This window comes from Bubalus kerabau, chromosome 21 (assembly GCF_029407905.1).
Source record: "Bubalus kerabau isolate K-KA32 ecotype Philippines breed swamp buffalo chromosome 21, PCC_UOA_SB_1v2, whole genome shotgun sequence".
Classification (NCBI taxonomy): Eukaryota; Metazoa; Chordata; class Mammalia; order Artiodactyla; family Bovidae; genus Bubalus; species Bubalus kerabau.
The window spans coordinates 2,881,032-2,902,776 of NC_073644.1; the positions used below are offsets into that span (position 1 = coordinate 2,881,032).

The 21,745-nt window shown below is 38.0% G+C and overlaps 1 protein-coding gene and 1 pseudogene across 1 annotated transcript; both read right to left on the minus strand.

Annotated features, from left to right (window-relative positions):
• Positions 1-1,455: 1,455 nt before the first annotated feature.
• Positions 1,456-2,289, minus strand: LOC129635854 (olfactory receptor 4A47-like). The gene has a single exon (XM_055559060.1). The coding sequence runs from the start codon at positions 2,287-2,289 to the stop codon at positions 1,456-1,458; it is 834 nt and encodes a 277-aa protein (XP_055415035.1).
• A 426-nt stretch (positions 2,290-2,715) lies between these two features.
• Positions 2,716-5,767, minus strand: LOC129636319 (olfactory receptor 4A47-like; annotated as a pseudogene).
• Positions 5,768-21,745: the final 15,978 nt, after the last annotated feature.

Below are 21,745 nucleotides of genomic sequence, written 5' to 3' on the forward strand. Positions count from 1 at the left end.
ATAAATTTATAAAGAGTGTTTTGAAAAATGAGAAAATCTAAGAAATACCTATGGACTGGTATGGAAATATCTTTAAGATATTGCGTATTAAAGCAAGTGATGCATATATAGAAAGAAACAAATATACATATAGAGAATACACTTGCATCTGCAAAGATTATTACTAGATGATAATTAAGAAACAAATTTAGGGTCAGCCTCTGAGAATGAGGACTGGAAGAAGCTGAGAGAAAAATAGAAAATTCATTTTACATTTTACCTCATATTGTTTGGATCTCCTTGTGGCTCAGACAGTGAACGACAACCCTGTATGTGAGACAGCAAAAGAGACACAGATGTATAGAATAGTCTTTTGGACTCTGTGGGAGAGGGAGGGGGGATGATTTGGGAGAATGGCATTAAAACATGTATAATATCATATAAGAAATGAATCGCCAGTCCAGGTTCTGTGCAGGATACAGGAAGCCTAGGGCTGGTGCACTGGGATGACCCAGAGGGATGGTATGGGGAGGGAGGTGGGAGGGGGGTTCAGGATGGGGAACATGTGTACACCCGTGGCGGATCCATGTTGATGTATGGCAAAACCAATACAATATTGCAAAGTGAAAAAATAAAAAATAAATTAGAATGTTAAGAAAAAAAAAAAAAAAAAAGGAATTGCCTGCAATGCAGAAGACCCAGGTTCCATCCCTGGGTTGGGAAGATCCCCTGGAAAAGGGAATGGCAATCCATTCCAGTATTCTTGCCTGTAGAATTCCACGGACAGAGGAGCTTGGTGGACTATAGTCCATGGGATGGCAAAGAGTCGGATTCTACTAAGTGACTACACTTTTGTAGCATTTAGTTTTCACTTATGCTATTTATTATCTATTTTACTTCAGTTTCATTGTAAACAGTAAAGTATAAAAGTAAAAATGTTGTGTATAATGCAAATGAAAAACAGTATAGGCAAGTCATACACAATTATGCATTTTAAACTGTATAAGCAAAAATGCTAACTTAAATGACAAGATGCTGAATAAAAATTACACTGTCCCTGAAAAAGAATAAAAATATAAATGCATAAGTTGATGAAAAATCAGTATAACTATATAAAAATTTACTCTCTAATTCATTACATATCAATTCCTTGCTATATAGGCATCACACCATTCTAGATACACTGATGGGCAAGTAATTATAGTCTTTATATTCTAGTAAGTAAGAAAACTGCTCTTATACCATGGTTGTATAATTGTAATCTTTAATTACTATTACCATAAACTCTTTGAAGAAAGAAAACTCAGAACAAATTTTATAATGACTTTTGTGTTCTAAGAAAATGAACTTTGATGTCAAATGACTCCCTTCATGATGGATGATGCATTTATTTAATATGAGATATGATGTTTCTTTTCCAGAGCTTCTTCATAGCATAAGTTAACTCAGAATTTCTTAGACTGTAGATTAGTGGGTTCAGCATGGGGTTATAACTGTATAGAACACAGTCAATGATTTATCAATGTAGAAGGTCTTAGCAGGTCTTACATATATGAAAATACAGGGAACAAAGAAGCAGACAACCACAATGCTGTGGGAACCACAGGTCTGGAGGGCTTTCTGCCTCCCCTCCTGATTCTTCAGAGAGTGCAAGATGACTCCATAGGAGATGAGTAAGAGCAGAAACACAATAGTGCAGAGCAGTCCCCCATTGGCCAGCACTAAGATGTCAATGACAAAGGTATCAGTACAGACCAGTTTCAATAAAGGGTACATGTCACAGAGAAAGTTATCAATGATATTGGGGCCACAGAAAGGGAGCCCATAAACAGTGCTGAGTTGAATTACTGAATGCAGAAAACCTCTGACCCAGGACACCACAAACAGCACAACACACACCCTTTGCCTCATTATCACCAAATAATGCAAGGGCTTGCAGATGGCCACGTATTGGTCATAGGCCATCACCAGCAGAAGGAAGACCCCTGATCCAGAGAAAAGGTGCTCTGTAAAGAGCTGGGTCATGCAAGATTTGAAAGTTATGGTTTTTTCTCCAAAGAACAAGTCAGAGATCAATCTGGGGGTAATAGAAGAGGAATAAGTAATATCCATAAATGACAAGCAAGCAAGAAAAAAGTACATTGGTGTGTTCAGGGTCTTACTGACAGTTACAGTGACTATAATTAGAAAATTGCCCACCACAGTCAAAATGTAGACAAACAGGAACATAACGGAAAGTACTTTCTCCTCCTTTGGATTCTGTGTAAGTCCCAGGAGAACAAAGTAGGTTACATTGTTTTTTGACTCCATCTAATCTGTACAGATTATAGGGTCTTCCCTGGCTCAAACGGTAAAAGCATCTGCCTATAATGTAGGAGACCCAGGTTCGATCCCTGGGTCGGGAAGATCCCCTGGAGAAGGAAATGGCAACCCACTCCAGTACTGTTGTCCAGAAAATCCCATGGACGGAGAAGCCTGGTAGGCTAAAGTCCGTGGGGTCACAAAGAGTCGGACACAACTGAGTGACTTCACTTTCACTTTCAATGTGTACAAGAGGTGACTTCATATAGTAGAAGCAACTTACCTACAAAACAAGGAGGGAAATTTAAAGGGGGAAAATGCTCAAATGTAAGATTTTTTTTTCCATTCGTTGGAAGAATGAGTATAGAACAACTATTTGTGTCCAATGTGTCATGGACATTTTTATTATCAAGTCCAAGACAGAGTTTCTGTCCCTCAATGCTATGACACACAACAAGAAATCAGGCAATTCCAGACTCAGGTTATTAGTGCCATTAAATGAATATTCAAATAGTGCTATGAGTCATAGTACAAATAGGTATAACAGAAGACTTTCCAGAGGAAGCAAAGCTTCAGCTTTGCTGAAGTGCAAAAAAGAATTGAATTAATTAAAAAAATAAGTTAGAGAAATACAAAAAGTGCAGCATTTATAGTCACAAAATTCTTATACTTGAGGCCCACTTGAGGTAATTTACATAATCAATGTGGGTAGATCAAACTGTGAATGGAAGTTCCCTGTCCTGAATTGTCTCAGACCTCACTGACACTTCTTAGGCTTTTAGGTGGATATTTCCCTTTTTCTGACAATTAAATGCTACAGCAGTGGTTTTGTCTAACATTTGCTTTTTGTCTAACATCATTTCCCTAGTCTAAAATATAAAATACAGAGCAAGTAATAGGTCATTAGCAAAAAACATAAAGTGAAAAATGTGCATTAAAATGATGCATATAATTTAACCACATTTAAGAATGTACTCCAATATCAAATGGCAAATTTTAACAATGCAGATACCACAATTACTTTTGAATTAACCTAATAAATATGTTTGTATTTCCACCCCCCTCCCCCACATCTCTAGAACTGCATCTAACAAGGTTTTTGAGTTTTGTTAATGAGTCTGTTTTTTGTATGCTTTTAGTTTGGTGGGGGGAGGGTTTGCTCTGTCTGTGGCTTGTAGAATCCTAATTCCCTGAAAAGAGACTGAGCCCAGGCCCTCAATAATATTTGCACAAATCAAAAACATATTTGTTGAAAAAGTATTTACCATAAAAAAGTTTATGAACCACATGAAGAGGAAACAACATACTAATTTTATATTTATAAGGAGTATTGTGCAGGATGAGAAAAATTAAAAGATATATATGGATTGATATGGAGATATTTTTAAGATTGCATACTAAAAGTAAGTGCTATGTACATAAAAAAGAACAAACATACATATGGCATATACATTTGCATTTACATAGATTATTCTCAGATGAAAATGAAGAAACAAATTTGGGCCAGTCTCTGAGTATGAGGCCTAGAAAATGCTGAAGGAAAATAGGAAATTTATTCAACACTGCATCCCATATAGTTTGGATTTCATTTATGCTCTTATTATTATCTATTTTACTACATTTTCTTATAAATAGTAAAAATATTAAAGTAAAAATGTTTATTTTATGTATAATACAACTGAAATATAGTAAAGAAGGAAATCTATATAGAATTAAATATTTTAAATAGCATAAATAAAAAAGTTCAGTTAAATGACAATAATCTAAATAAAAGATTATTAAATTTAGAAATTTAAATTCCAGTCCATTCTAAAGGAGATCAGCCCTGGGTGTTCTTTGAAAGGAATGATGCTAAAGCTGAAACTCCAGTACTTTGGCCACCTCATGCGACGAGTTGACTCATTGGAAAAGTTTCTGATGCTGGGAGGGATTGGGGGCAGGAGGAAAAGGGGACGAGAGAGGATGAGATGGCTGGATGGCATCACCGACTCGATGGATGTGAGTTTGAGTGAACTTCCGGAGTTGGTGATGGACAGGGAGGCCTGGCATGCTGTGATTCATGGGGTCACAAAAAGTCAGACACGACCGAGCGACTGAACTGAACTGAAATAAAAATTGCACTGTCTTAAAAAGTATAAAAGATATAGATACATGAACTGATTAAAATTCAGTATAAATATATAGCATTTTCCTCATAAATCATTTATTTCATATTAATGCCTTGCTGTATAAGCATTACAGTTTTCTAGGTATATTGACAGGCAAGAATTATGGAACTTACATTGTAGCATGGAACAAATTGTTATGAATAGCACAGTTGTATGATTATATTATTTAATGATATTTATCATAATTTTCTAGAAGAAAGAGAAATCAGAGTCAAATTTAAAATAGTTTCTGCATTCAAAGGAAATGGAACCTGATGTCAAATAACTCTCTTCATGATGGATGATGCATTAATGATGCATTAATTAATATGAGATACATTGTTTCTTCTCCAGAGCATCTTCATAGCATAAGTCAACTCAGAATTTCTTAGACTGTAAATTAATGGGTTCAGCACGGGTATTATGATTGTATAAAACACACTCAATAGTGTATCAGTGGGGAATGTTTTAGCAGGTCTTGATGCTGCTGCTGCTGCTAAGTCACTTCGGTCGTGTCCGACTCTGTGTGACCCCAGAGATGGCAGCCCACCAGGCTCCCCCGTCCCTGGGATTCTCCAGGCAAGAACACCGGAGTGGGTTGCCATTTCCTTCTCCAATGCATGAAAGTGAAAAGTGAAAGTGAAGTCGCTTAGTCATGTCCAACTCTTAACGACCCCATGGACTGTAGCCCACCAGGCTCCTCCATCCATGGGATTTTCCAGGCAAGAGTACTGGAATAGGGTGCCATTGCCTAGCAGGTCTTACATACATGAAAATACAGGAAAGAAAGAAGCAGACAACCACAGTGATGTGGGAACCACATGTCTGGAGGGATTTCTGCCTCCCTTTCTGACTCAGGTTCTTCAGATAGAGCAGGATGACTCCATAGGAGACGAGTAAGAGCAAAAACCCAAGAGTGCAGATCAGTCCTCCATTGAATCCAACTAAAAGGTCACTGACATAGGTGTCAGTGCAGACGAGTTTCAATAATGGGTACATGTCACGCATATAGTGATCAATGATATTGGGACCACAGAATGGGGGCCCATAAACAGTACAAAGTTGAATTACTGAGTGTAGACAACCTCCAACCCAGGACACCACCAGCAGCACAACACATAGCCTTTGCCTCATGATCACCAAATAATGCAAGAGCTTGCAGATGGCCACATAGCAGTCATAGGCCATCACCAGTAGAAGGAAGACCCCTGATCCAGCAAAAATGTGCTGTGCAGACAGCTGAGTCATGCAAGATTTAAAAGATATGTTCCCCCCACTCCCACAAAGAACAAGTCTGAAATCAATCTGGGGGTAGTAGAAGAAGAATAAGTGACATCCATAAACGCTAAGCTAGCAAGAAAAAAGTACATTGGTGAGTTCAGAGTCTTACTGACAGTTACAGTAATGATAATGAGAAAGTTTCCCAGTACAGTCAAAATGTAAAAGAACAGGAACATGACAAAAAGTACTTTTTGCTCCTTTGGATTCTTTTTGAGGCCTGAGAGGACAAATTAAGATAAATTGTTCCTTGGTTCCATCTAGTTCTTACAAGAGCTGAATTCACATATAAGAACCAGTTTACCTATGAAACAAGGGAGTAAAGAATTAAATGTTTAAATTTTTATTTATCCATTCATTAGAAGAATGTGAATGGAGTATCTTTTGGGTCCAATGTGCCATGGATATTTTAATTACCAGCTTGAATAAGCCATAGAACACTATCCTCAATGCTATGACACATAATGAGGAATCAGGCAATTCCAGCCATTAACTGAATATTCACAAAGTGCTAACAGTCACATCACAGGTGTATATCAAACTGGAAGCAGAGAAGACTTCCCAAAGGAAGCAATGCTTCAGCTGTTGTTGCTGTTGTTTTTAATGAGAGAATAAAAAAATTTTAAAAAAAGGGGAAGAGAATTCCATGAAAAGAAGCACCATTTATAAAGTCACAAATGTGTAATACCTCTGACTCTCTTAAGGTAATTTACATAATCAATGTGAGTTGACTAAACTATGAGTAGAAGATCACTGTCTTGAATTGTCTCAGACCTCATTGATACATCTTAGGTCTTTAGGTGGATATTTACCTTTTCCTGACCAATAAATGCTGCAGCAGTCTAATTTTGTGTCTCCAGCCCCTCTCTCTCCCTTAATTTTCAAATTTATATATGCAACATCTCTAGTTTTTGACATCCAGTTGATTGACAATTTAGTATTTATAAAATTAGCTTTTAACTTTTCCATAAAAACAGAAGCAGTTCCTATACAAAATTTAAAGAAGCATTCTTTATTTATCTCATTAAATACTATCATTTTCTATGCTATTGTCCTGACAAAAAAATTACAGTCCTCTGCACTTGATACTCTCATAAAACTTTGTTAAATCCTGTTGACTCTACTTTCAAAATATATCATTAATTTTTCATTCCCTTCTTAATTTCTTCCTGTTCTACTGCAGTACCCTCCTACAAAGTTTTTTTGTGTGTTTATTCTCTAAAAATTGGTTCTCCTAAAGCAGCTCAAATTTTTTATTTTGATGACATCACTCTATTGCTCAAAACTGCTACAGTATATTCCAATCATGCACTCCACTCATAGTCTAATGTATCATATTTAATATTTACAATAACAGGAAATGTGATTGCCATTTTATAATTGAGGAATTTAACACTCAGAACATATCATTCATTTTCCCAAAATCACACATTTCTAAGTGATATATCTAGAACTGAATTTAAGTTTGTTTGACTTCAAAGTAATTTAACTTCTTACATAAAGAAAGTTATACAACTGTGAGCCTTGTTCTCATTATTTTCTTTTAGTCTTACCTTGTGGAGGTTTGTTCAGAATCTAAGGATGATTTGAAGTTACTCATAAACACTTGAAATTATTTTTCATCCAGTTTGATGACAGAGGCCAAATTCTGCCTTATTGCTTCAGTTTATTTCATCTGTCAGTCTGTCCTTTTTCTCCACTGAGTCTTCTGATTATTCAGAAGTTCATTTTTATATAAAATATAGATTATTTGAAAAGAGTTCCATGGCACACAGGGAAAAAAATAGTTTATCATATCAGGAAATATATCAAAATGACCAGCAAATCCGCCATATTCACAGAAACATAGATAGATATCAACTAGCCATTTCCTAGGGAAGTTTTTCACAACTTACTCCCTACTAACATCAAAATGAAAAATAGAATTTGAATGTTTAGCTCTTCTCACACTCACATTAACATGGACAGACTAATTGATTTCAGATTTTGAAAGATTTTGCTGTAATTTTTTTGTCATGCTTTAAATGTAAGAAATGACCTCCTGAAAAATGTATTACAGTCACTGAGTGGATAGCATCTTCTCCCTGTTAAGGGTGAGATTATGGGACATTTCATCCCTTCCAGTTGAATTTATCATGGAGTCTTCAAATTGTAATGCATCTAAGACTGATTCTTGCTTTAATTAATACACTGGAATTTTCCACAAAGTTTTAAAATAACATCTACAGGTAAAGATATTATTAGACCAAATTTCGTTTTAAACATCATAATGATGCAACATAATTATGGAAAAATAACTTTAGAATCTTTATGGTACTACAGCCAATCAAGAATAAAGTCAACCCAATGTTTTTGTCCCAGTGAACTTATTTGTTATATATTTCCCGCACCTGTTGTAGGAAGATTTTCCATTCTTTTAATTACTACTCAATATTCTCAGCTTGGCAATAAGTAGTTCATGATCTGAGTAACAGTCAGCTTCCAGTCTTGATTTTGTTGACTGTATAGAGCAAAAAAAAAATCTTAAATTTTAAATTTAAATTAAATTTTAATTTTAATTTAAAAAATTCTTAAATAGAAGAAAGTATACCTGTGGCAGATTCATGTTCATATATGGCAAAACCAATACAATATTGTAAAGTTTAAAAATTAAATTAAATTAAATTAAAAAAGAAAGTAGAGAAAACCACAGGATCATTCAGGTATGATCTAAATCAAATCCCTTATGATTGTATAGTGGAAGTGACAAATAGATTCAAAGGATTAGATCTGATAGACAGAATGCCTGAAGAATTATGGACAGAGGTTCATGACATTGTACAGGAGGCAGTGACCAAGATCATCCCCCAAAAAAAGAAATGCAAAAAAAGGAAAAATGGTTGCCTAAGGAGACCTTACAAATGATTGAGAAAATAAAAGAAGCTAAAGGCAAAGGAGAAAAGGAAAGATATACCTATATGAATGCGGAGTTCCAAAGGATAGCAAGGAGAGATAACAAAGCCTTCCTCAGTAATGAATGCAAAGAAATAGAGGAAAATAATAGAATGGGAAAGAGTAGAGATCTCTTCAAGGAAATTAGAGACACCAAGGGAATATTTCATGCAAAGATGGTCACAATAAAGGACAGAAATGTTATAGACCTAACAGAGTCAAAAGATACTGGGAAGAGGTGGCAAGAATACACAGAAGAACTATACATAAATGATCTTCATGACCCAGATAATCATGATGGTGTGATCACTCACCTAGAGCCAGACATCCTGGAATGCGAAGTCAAATGGGCCTTAGGAAGCAGCACTTATGGACAAAGCTAGTGAGGTGATGGAATTCCAGTTGAGCTATTTCAAATCCAAAAAGATGACTCTGTTAAAGTGCTGCACTCATATGCCAGCGATTTGGACAACTCAGCAGTTGCCACAGGACTGGAAAATGTCCATTTTCATTCCAACCCCAAAGAAAGGCAATGCCAAAGAATATTCAAACTACCGCTCAATCACATTCATCTCACAATCTAGCAAAGCCATGCTCAAAATTCTCCAGGCCAGGCTTCCACAGTATATGAACTGAAAACTTTCAGATGTTCAAACTGGATTTAGGAAAGACAGAGGAACAAGAGGTCAAATTGCCAACATGTGTTGAATCCTCGAAAAAGCAAGAGAGTTCCAGAAAAAAACATCTACTTCTGCTTTATTGACTATGCCAAAGCCTTTGACTGTGTGGATCACAACAAACTGTGGAAAATTCTTAACAGATGGGAATACCAGACTACCATATGGGTCTCCTGAGAAATCTGTATGCACGTCAAGAAGCAACAGTTGAAATTAGACATGGAACAATGGACTGGGTTAAATTGCAAAAGGAGTTAGTCAAGGTTATCTATTTTCACCGTTTATTTAACTTAAATGCAGAGTACAACATATGAAATGCTGGGCTGGATGAAGAACAGGTTGGAATTAAGATTTCTGGGAGAAATATCAATAACCTCAGATATGCAGACGACACCAACCTTATGGCAGAAAGCAAAGAATGAAAGAGCTTCTTGATGATAATGAAAGAGAAAAGGGAAACGCTGGCTATAGCTCAACATTCAAAATACAAAGGTCGTGGCATTTGGTCCCATCACTTCGTGGCAAATATATTGGGAAAGAATGGAAACAGTGACAGACCTTATTTTATTGGGCTCCAAAATCACTGCAAATGGTGGCTTCAGCCATGAAATCAAAAGACACTTGCTTCTTGGGAGAAAAACTATGACAAACTGAGACAGCATATTAAAAAGGAAAGACATTACTTTGCCAACAAAGGTCCATCTAGTCAAAGCTATGGTTTTTCAAATAGTCATGTATGGATGTGAGAGTTGGACTATAAAGAAAGCTGAGTGTAGAAGAATTGATGCTTTTGAACTTTGTTGTTGGAGAAGACTCTTGAGAGTCCCTTGGACTGCACAGAGATCCAACCAGTTCAGTTCAGTTCAGTTCAGTTCAGTCGCTCAGTTGTGTCCGACTCTGCGACCCCATGAATTGCAGCATGCCAGGCCTCCCTGTCCATCACCAACTCCCGGAGTTCACTCAGACTCACGTCCATCGAGTCAGTGATGCCATCCAGGTATCTCATCCTCTGTCATCCCATTCTACTCCTGCCCCTAATCCCTCCCAACATCAGAGTGTTTTCCAATGACTAAACTCTTCACATGAGGTGGCCAAAGTACTGGAGTTTCAGCTTCAGCATCATTCCTTCTGAAGAAATCCCAGAGCTAATCTCCTTCAGAATGGACTGGTTGGATCTCCTTGCAGTCCAAGGGACTCTCAAGAATCTTCTCCAACACCACAGTTAAAAAACATCAATTCTTTGGTGCTCAGCTTTATTCACAGTCCAACTCTCACATCCATAAGTGGCCGCAGGAAAAGCCATAGCCTTTGCCGGGGACCAGCCCCGGCTGATCCAGGGTATTCGAAGGAGAGACGGCTAGGCGAGGGTCAGGGAATAACTGCTTAATTACACTTTAATTAAATATACAAAGAGTAATAGAATAAGGATAGCTCAGTGAGGAAATTCAGTGGAGAAAAGCGGCTGAAATAAGGATAGCTCAGTAGGAAAATTCAGTGGAGAAAAGAAGCTGAGTGGCTTGGTTTACGCGGAAAATCAATATAACCCGTGACACCAGGTTAGCTCTGACCACGGAGGCCGCAGGCGCCCTCTCGAATAGCGGAAGGTGCCCCACCTTAGACACCTTCTCGAGTGGGTCTTAGAAGCCCAGGCAAATAAATGGTCGCAGAGGACATCCGCGCTCCAGATGGACACTCAGCTGGAATTTGGGAGAGAGAGTGACATGGGGAGACCAAGTTTCAGTGAACAAGGCCCGCACTTTATTTTCCAAAGTAGTTTTTATACCTTAAGGTATGCATAGAGGATAATGGGGGAAGGGGTAGAGTCATGCAGCAAGCCAGGCTTTCTTCCTGCAAACTTATCATATGCAAAAGTTCAGGTGATTGACATCATCTTCTGGCCCGGAGGCCTGTTAACATTTTAAGAAACTTATCTTTCTCTAAAGGTTATTATTCCAAAGTCAGGCGCCAGCCTTTCAAAAAGCATTGGACAAAGCGGCATTTTACATTTCTATACACCCATTATATCAATCAATACACTGCCAAGGACACAGTAGGTAAGGAGTATGGAGACTTAGCAGCAAACATTGGCCCAACAAGTGAAAAACCCTTCACCAATACATTTTCTAATCAATCTTTTAACTACTCAAAGGAATCTGTGTTTAGGCAGTTTAGAACATCTCCTGCCTCTCACAGTTGGGAGGCTCTGAACAATCACATGTGGCCGGAAAAACCCATTCAGGCAGGCTAGAGGATTTCCAAAGGAGTTTGTAGGTTGAAACACTGTCACATCCAGGAATTATTAACTGGAGCTGTAAGCTAACTCTTTTTTTTTCAGAGAGAGGTAGTGGGGGACAGCCCCCCGTAAAGTCAGAGGTGTAGGTGAAAGCACAAAGCAGAAAGTAGGCAGACTCTGGTTTTGGGGGTAGATGCTCGAGAATTTCCAGGGGGACTCCTGAGGCTCGATCCCGCCTTTGCGTATGCCAAGCCTCCTTCCTCATGACCTTTGTCATGGGCGGAGTGCTCACGCTGGCTCCCGGCAGTGATAGAATTCCAGTTGAGCTATTACAGATCCTCACTCAATATGCAATATGCCGGCTCCCAGCAGCCTTGACTAGACAGACCTTTGTTGGCAAAGTAATGGCTCTGCTTTTGAATATGTTATCTAGGTTGACCATAACTTTCCTTCCAAGGAGTAAGCGTCTTTTAATGTCATGGCTGCAGTCACCATCTGCAGTGATTTTGGAGCCCCCCCCCCCAAAAAAAAAGTCTGACACTGATTCCACTGTTTCCCCATATATTTCCCATGAAGTGGTGGGACCAGATGCCATGATCTTTGTTATCCGAATGTTGAGCTTTAAGCCAACTTTTTCACTCTCCACTTTCACTTTCATCAAGAGGCTTTTGTAGTTCCTCTTCACTTTCTGCCGTAAGGGTGGTGTCATCTGCATATCTGAGGTTATTGATACTTCTCCCAGCAATCTTGATTCCAGCTTGTGCTTCTTCCAGTTCAGCATTTCTCATGATGTACTCTGCATATAAGTTAAATAAGCAGGGTGACAATATACAGCCTTGACATACTCCTTTTCCTGTTGAGAAAGAGTCTGTTGTTCCATGTCCAGTTCTAACTGTTGCTTCCTGACCTGCATACACATTTCTAAAGAGGCAGGTCAGGTGGTCTGGTATTCCCATCTCTTTCAGAATTTTCCACAGTTTATTGTGATCCAAACAGTCAAAGGCTTTGGCATATCCGCTAAAGCAGAAATAGAGGTTTTTCTGGAACTCTCTTGCTTTCTCCATGATCCACGGGATGTTGGCAAATTGACCTTTAGTTCCTCTGCCTTTTCTAAAACCAGCTTGAACATCAGGAAGTTCATGGTTCACATATTGCTGAAGCCTGGCTTAGAGAATTTTGAGCATTACTTTACTAGTATGTGAGATGAATGCAATTGTGCGGTAGTTTGAGCATTCTTTAGCATTGCCTTTCTTCGGGATTGGAATGAAAACTGATCTTTTCCAGCCCTGTGGCCACTGCTGAGTTTTCCAAATTTGCTGGCATATTGAGTGCAGCACTTTCACAGCATCATCTTTCAGGATTTGAAAGAGCTCAACTGGAATTCCATCACCTCCACTAGCTTTGTTCGTAGTGATGCTTTCTAAGGCCCATTTGACTTCACATTCCAGTATGTCTGGCTCTAGGTCAGTGATCACACCATCATGATTATCTGCATCTTGAAGATCTTTTTTGTACAGTTCTGTGTATTCTTGCCACCTCTTCTTAATATCTTCTGCTTCTGTTAGGTCCATACCATTTTTGTCCTTTATCGAGCCCATCTTTGCATGAAATGTCCCCTTGGTATCTCTAATTTTATTGAAGAGATCTCTAGGCTTTCCCATTCTGTTGTTTTCCTCTATTTATTTGCATTGATCACTGAGGAAGGCTTTCTTATCTCTTCTTGCTATTCTTTGGAACTCTGCATTCAGATCTTTCCTTTTCTCCTTTGCTTTTTGCTTCGTTTCTTTTCACAGCTATTTGTAAGGCCTCCCCAGACAGCCATTTCACTTTTTTGCATTTCTTTTCCATGGAGATGGTCTTGATCCTGTCTCCTGTACAATGTCACGAACCTCATTCCATAGTTCATCATGCACTCTATCTATCAGATCTAGGCCCTTAAATCTATTTCTCACTTCCACTGTATAATCAAAAGTGATTTGATTTAGGTCATACCTGAATGGTCTAGTGGTTTTCCCTACTTTCTTCAATTTAAGTCTGAATTTGGGATTAAGGAGTTCATGATCTGAGCCACAGGCAGCTCCTGGTCTTGTTTTTGTTGACTCTATAGAGTTTCTCCATCTTTGGCTGCAAAGAATATAATCAATCTGATTTCGATGTTGACCATCTGGTGATGTCCATGTGTAGAGTCTTCTCTTGTGTTGTTGGAAGAGGATGTTTGCTATGACCAGTGCATTTTCTTGACAAAACTCTATTAGTCTTTGCCTTGCTTCATTCCGTATTTCAAGGCCAAATTTGCCTGTTACTCCAGGTGTTTCTTGACTTCCTACTTTTACATTCCAGTTCCCAGATCCAATCAGTCCATCCTAAAGGAAATGAGTCCTGAATATTCATTGAAAGGACTGATGCTGAAGCTTCAATACTTTGGCCACCTTATTAAGAACTGACTCATTTGAAATGACCCTGATGCTGGGAAATATTGAAGGCGGGAGGAGAAGGGGACAACAGAGGATGAGATGGTTGAATTGCATCACTGACTTGATGGATATGAATTTGAGTGAGCTTCGGGTGATGGGCAAGGAAGACTGGATTGCCACAGTCCATGGGGTGGCAATGAGTTGGACATGACTGAATGACTGAACTGAGCTGAACTTATTCTCAGCTTAAAATTTTGTTAGACATATAAAATTATATCAGAAAAACAACTAAATGTGTTAGCATTTTAGAGATAATAGGTAATTATTTATTCAATTATTAATTTTTAAAAGGTTAGGACACCTGTGTTATGCCAGAAATTGTACATTAAATGAGGGATCAGCAATTCCTAAAATTGGATGGAAAATCATGCAAATTTTTTCTCCTGCATGGATGTTGTTTATTTATGATTCAGACAATAAATAAAGAGACAGTTTAATAAATTAATTTTATTCTTTTCACTTCTTATAAGTTAAGAAATAAGGTAGTGTGATAGAAAATAAGAGGGAAAATTCTACTATAGATAATGTAACCAGAGATGATTTTTCCTAAAAGGAGATGTTTAAGATGAGATTGAAAGAATAGAAAATGAATACCCTTGGAAGCACTCTTACAGAAATGATACCAATGAACAAAGCACAACAGATTCAGAGACTCAGAGAACAAACTTATGGTTGCCAGCAGAGAACAATGTGGGAGAGATAGTTAGGAAGACTGAGATCTATGTGTTTAAACCACTTCATTTAAAGTGGATAACCAACAAGGTCCCACTCTACAGCACGGGAAGCTCTGTTCAGTGTTATCTGGCAGGCTGAATGGGAAAAGAGTTTGGGGAGAATGAATACATGTATCCATGCCTGGGTCCCTTTGCTGTCCACCTGAAACTATCACAACATTGTTAATGACTGTGCCTTCATTTTCAGTCACATCTAGTTCTTTGAGAACCATGGACTAGCCCACCAGGCTCCTCTGTCCACTGCATGATCCACGCAAGAATACTAGAGTGGGTTGCCATGTCCTCAGCGAATCTTCTCAACCCAGGAATTGAACCCTTTTCTCCTGAGTCTCCTGCATTGCAGGTAGATTCTTTACTACTGAGCCACTGGTGACACTGATTAGTTGGCTATACTCCAATATAAAATAAAACCTTTTTAAATAAAGAAGCACTATTACAGAAAGTAAAACTAAATTTAAAAAGTGAGATAATTAATAAAATTATCTCACTTTCAGAATTGACAGGAGTTATACTTAGAAAACTCTAAATTTTTCACAAGAATTTTTATGGTAATACTATGTTAAAAAAGGCTTCTGAGAGTGTGCCCTCTTCGTCCATATTTTAATAGGGAAGTTTTCAATCTTTCAAAGTGTATGGCAAAAACAACTACAATACTGTAAAGTAATTAGTGCCAATTAAAATAAATAAATTTAAAAAATTAAAAAACAAAGTTGAGGATGTTGTTTCCTGTAATCTGTAAATATATGGACTTTATTTTGTCAATATATTGACATAATATGTATATTATATAATATATAATATAACAATATATAATATATTATAATATATATAATAATATTGACATAATGTATCTTTATTATATCTTCCTTCTATCTCCAAGTTGTTGAGATTTTTATGAAATGGAGTTGAATTTCTATACCATAATGAACAACCCAGGAGAAATAAAGGAAATAATTCCACTTACAAGCACATCATAAAGAATAAAATAGTTAAGAAAAAAAACATAAGCAAAGGGACAAAAATCTTGTAAACTGAAAATTACAAAATGTTACTCAGAGATATTATAGAACACACACATATATGGAAAGACTTTTATGAACTGGGTTATTTAATAGTATTAAAATGTTAATATGACCATAAGTGACCTCCAGATTCAGTGCTGCTGCTGCTAAGTCGCTTCAGTCGTGTCTGACTCTGTGCGACCCCATAGACAGCAGCCCACCAGGCTCCGCCATCCCTGGGATTCTCCAGGCAAGAATACTGGAGTGAGTTGCCATTTCCTTCTCCAATGCATGAAAGTGAAAACTGAAAGTGAAATCACTCAGTCGTGTCGGACTCTTCATGACCCCATGGACTGCAGCCTAACAGGCTCCTCTGTCCATGGGATTTTCCAGGCAAGAGTACTGGAGTGGGGTGCCATTGCCTGCAGTACTTATCAAAATACAAAAAAAAAAAAAGTTTTTGGCAGAAATATAAAAATTCATATGGAATCTCAAGGACTCCAAATTTTTGCGAAGACAACCTGGAAAGGGAGAAAGTGGTTGGCCTAATAATTCCTGATTCTACATCATTACACAAAACAATGGCAGTCACAGAACCAGTTTTGGAATAAGGACCGACAACAAATTAACGGAATTAAGAGAGTCTAGAAATAAAGCTTTTATATGTGTTTAGATAATTTTCAACAAGGGTTCCAACAGCATTTAATGGGGAAAAGACATCACACTGAGTGAAAAAAGCCAAAGCAATCTTGAGAAAGAAGAATGGAACTGGAGGAATCAACCTGCCTAACTTCAGGCTGTACTACAAAGCCACAGTCATCAAGACAGTATGGTACTGGTACAAAGACAGAAATATAGATCAATGGAACAACATAGAAAGCCATGAGATAAACCCATGCACCCATGGACACCTTATCTTTGACAAAGGAGGCAAAAATATACAATGGAGAAAAGACAATATCTTTAAAAAGTGGTGCTGGGAAAACTGGTCAACCACTTGTAAAAGAATGAAACTAGAACACTTTCTAACACCATACACAAAAATAAACTCAAAATGGATTAAAGATCTAAATTAAAGATCAGAAACTATAAAACTACTAGAGGAGAACATAGGAAAACACTCTAAGACATATATCATAGCAGGATCCTCTATGACCCACCTCCCAGAATATTGGAAATAAAAGCAAAAATAAATAAATGGGACCTAATTAAAATTAAAAGCTTTTGCACAATAAAAGAAACTATAAGCAAGGTGAAAAGACAGCCTTCAGAATGGGAGAAAATATTAGCAAATGAGGCAACTGACAAAAAACTAGTCTCAAAAAATACAAGCAACTTCTGCAGCTCAATTCCAGAAAAAAAAACGAGCCAATCAAAAAATGGGCCAAAGAACTAAATAGACATTTCTCCAAAGAAGATATACAGATGGCTAACAAACACATGAAAAGATGCTCAACATCACTCATTATCAGAGAAATGCAATTCAAAACCACAATGAGGTACCATTTCATGCCAGTCAGAATGGCTGTGATCCAAAATCTACAAGCAATGAATGCTGGAACTGTTGGTGGGAATGCAAACTAGTACAGACACTATGGAGAACAGTGTGGAGATTCCTTAAAAAATTTGAAATAGAACTGCCTTCAGTTCAGTTCATTTCAGTCGCTCAGTCGTGTCCGACTCTTTGAGACCCCATGAATCGCAGCACGCCAGGCCTCCCTGTCCATCACCAACTCCCGGAGTTCATTCAGACTCACGTCCATTGAGTCAGTGATGCCATCCAGCCATCTCATCCTCTGTCGTCCCATTCTACTCCTGCCCCCAATCCCTCCAAGCATCAGAGTCTTTTCCAATGAGTCAACTCTTCACATGAGGTGGCCAAAGTACTGGAGTTTCAACTTCAGCATCATTCCCTCCAAAGAAATCCCAGGCTGATCTCCTTCAGATGGACTGGTTGGATCTCCTTGCAGTCCAAGGGACTCTCAAGAGTCTTCTCCAACAACACAGTTCAAAAGTATCAGTTCTTTGGCACTCAGCTTTCTTCACAGTCCAATTCTCACATCCATTCATGACCACAGGAAAAACCATAGCCTTGACTAGATGGACCTTTGTTGGCAAAGTAATGTCTCTGCTTTTCAATATGCTATCTAGGTTGGCCATAACTTTCCTTCCAAGGAGTAAGTGTCTTTTAATTTCATGGCTGCCGTCACCATCTGCAGTGATTTTGGAGCCCCAAAAAATAAAGTCTGACACTGTTTCCACTGTTTCCCCATCTATTTCCTATGAAGTGATGCGACCAGAAGCCATGATTTTCGTTTTCTGAATGTTGAGCTTTAAGCCAACTTTTTCACTCTCCACTTTCACTTTCATCAAGAGGCTTTTTAGTTCCTCTTCACTTTCTGCCATAAGGGTGGTGTCATCTGCATATCTGAGGTTATTGATATTTCCCTTGGCAATCTTATTTCCAGCTTGTGCTTCTTCCAGTCCAGTGTTTCTCATAATGTACTCTGCATATAAGTTAAATAAGCAGGGTGACAATATAAAGCCTTGACGTACTCCTTTTCCTATTGGGAACCAGTCTGTTGTTCCATGTCCAGTTCTAACTGTTGCTTCCTGATCTGCATACACATTTATCAAGAGGCAGGTCAGGTGGTCTGGTATTCCCAACCAGTAATGCTGAAGAAGCTGAAGTTGAACGGTTCTATGAAGACCTACAAGACCTTTTATAACTAACACCCAAAAAAGATGTCCTTTTCATTATAGGGGACTGGAATGCAAAAGTAGGAAGTCAAGAAACACCTGGAGTAACAGGCAAATTTGGCCTTGGAATACAGAAAGAAGCAAGGCAAATACTAATAGAGTTTTGCCAAGAAAATATACTGGTCACAGCAAACACCCTCTTACAACAATGCAAGAGAAGATTCTACACATGGACATCACCAGATGGTCAACACTGAAATCAGATTGATTATATTCTTTGCAGCCAAAGATGGAGAAGCTCTATAGAGTCAACAAAAACAAGACCAGGAGCTGACTGTGGCTCAGATCATGAACTCCTTAATCCCAAATTCAGACTTAAATTGAAGAAAGTAGGGAAAACCACTAGACCATTCAGGTATGACCTAAATCAAATCCCTTATGATTATACAGTGGAAGTGAGAAATAGATTTAAGGGCCTAGATCTGATAGATAGAGTGCATGATGAACTATGGAATGAGGTTCGTGACATTGTACAGGAGACAGGATCAAGACCATCTCCATGGAAAAGAAATGCAAAAAAGTGAAATGGCTGTCTGGGGAGGCCTTACAAATAGCTGTGAAAAGAAACGAAGCAAAAAGCAAAGGAGAAAAGGAAAGATCTGAATGCAGAGTTCCAAAGAATAGCACGAAGAGATAAGAAAGCCTTCCTCAGTGATAAATACAAATAAATAGAGGAAAACAACAGAATGGGAAAGCCTAGAGATCTCTTCAATAAGATTAGAGATACCAAGGGGACATTTCATGCAAAGATGGGCTCGATAAAGGACAAAAATGGTATGGACCTAACAGAAGCAGAAACTATGAAGAAGAGGTGGCAAGAATACACAGAAGAACTGTACAAAAAAAGATCTTCATGACCCAGATAATCACAATGGTGTGATCACTGACCTAGAGCCAGACATCCTGGAATGTGAAGTCAAGTGGCCCTTAGAAAGCATCACTACGAACAAAGCTGGTGGAGGTGATGGAATTCCAGTTGAGCTCTTTCAAATCCTGAAAGATGATGCTGTGTAAGTGCTTCACTCAAATGCCAGCAAATTTGGAAAACTCAGCAGTGGCCACAGGACTGGAAAAGGGCAGTTTTCATTCCAATCCCGAAGAAAGGCAATGCTAAAGAATGCTCAAACTATGGCACAATTGCATTCATCTCACATACTAGTAAAGTAATGCTCAAAATTCTCCAAGCCAGGCTTCAACAATACATGAACCATGAACTTCCAGATGTTCAAGCTGGTTTTAGAAAAGGCAGAGGAACCAGAGATCAAATTGCCAATATCTGCTGGATTGTGGAAAAAGGAAGAGTTCCAGAAAAACCTCTATTTCTGCTTTAGTGGATATGCCAAAGCCTTTGACTGTTTGGATCACAATAAACTGTAGAACTGCCTTATGACCCAGCAATCCCACTGCTGGCCATACACACCAAGAAAGTCAGAATTGAAAGAGACACATGTACCCCAATGTTCATCACAGCACTGTTTATAATAGCCAGGACATGGAAGCAACCTAGGTGTCCATCAGCAGATGAATGGATAAGAAAGCTGTGGTACATATACACATGGAGTATTATTCCGCTATTAAAAAGAATACATTTGAATCAGTTCTAATGAGGTGGATGAAACTGGAGCCGATTATACAGAATGAAGTAAGCCAGAAAGAAAAACATCAATACAGTATACTAACGTATATATATGGAATTTAGAAAGATGGTAATGATAACCCTGTATGCGAGACAGCAAAAGAGACTCAGGTGAATAGAACAGTCTTTTGGACTCTGTGGGAAAGTGAGAGGGTGGGATGATTTGGGAGAATGGCATTGAATCATGTATAATATCATATAAGAAATGAATCACCAGTCCAGGTTCAATGCAGGATACAGTATGCTTGGGGCTGGTGCACTGGGATGACCCAGAGGGACGGTATGGGGAGGGATGTGGCAGGGGGGTTCAGGATTGGGAACACATGTACACCCGTGGTGGATTCATGTTCACGTATGGCAAAACCAATACAATATTGTAAAGTAATTAACCTCCAATTAAAATAAATAAATTTATTTTTTTAAAAAAAGAAAAGAGAATTGTAAAAACTCGAAGAAAAAAAAAACAGCAATTCTAATTCCCTTACCATTTTTGACCCTGTAATTAAGGAGAATGCCCAAGGCATTTAGTAATAAGAAATAACCATTACTTGTAATGTCAAATCGTGCATATTTCTCAGATCCCTACTGACTCTACAATTCTATTGGAAGCAGAGATGTAAAGATGACACAAATTTATTTAAATGGATTCAGCATTCTCCAATGCCTTGGAAAACCAAGTCAAAATAAAAGAAAATGCTGTGTTAAATTTGAAAGCCAAAGTCTTAGGTACTAAGGGGAATCTTTTGATCTTCAGAACCTAGTCTATGGCTAATAGAACAAGAGACACAAATATTTCTGTTACCTAATAAGCTTTTCTTAGTCTTTTCTTAATATTAGGAAACATGTTCTCTATGAATTTTAGTGTTTAGAGAGGATACTGAGAACATCAAAGAAACAATCTTTCTATCTAAGGCTTTATCCTCCCTGGAATTAATTACCTCTGTTTTGTAATATTTTGCCAGGAGCAGATATTCAGGAGAATTTATCCCTGAGCAACACATTATCACCTTATTGGTTCTTTCCATGCACTATAACAGCCTGCATTCTTGGTCTGGAAAATTATGTGATAAAGCTGAGGTGAGGCATGAGGACTCTAAATGATAGAACCATGGGGTTTCATCCAGGTGGAATATCCCTAAGAAAGTTTACTCACTGACTGACATCACCAGAGGAGGCTGAGATACATATAGTTTCATGATTATTATATCTTGAGTAACTGACTATTTAATCATTATAAAATGTCTTTCCTGGTCTATAGCAACAATTTATGGCCTAAAGTTTATTTTGTCCTATATTTGCATTGTCTGTTCTTTCACCTCTCTTTTTGTTAGTGTTTCCATAATATATATTTCTTGACATTTTCACTTTCCACTGTGTCTTTGAATTATGAACCTTGTAGATAAAATATATATGAATCATGTTTTTTGTCCATTCTGCCAATCTCTGCCTATTAATTGGAGTGCTAAACCAATTCTACTTTATATAATTATTGGTAAGATAGGATTTACATCTTACATCCACTCCTGCTAGTCCTTTCCCCTTTCCACTCCTTCATCCTTTCCCCTGTGCAGGTCTATAAAGTTATGGAAACCTT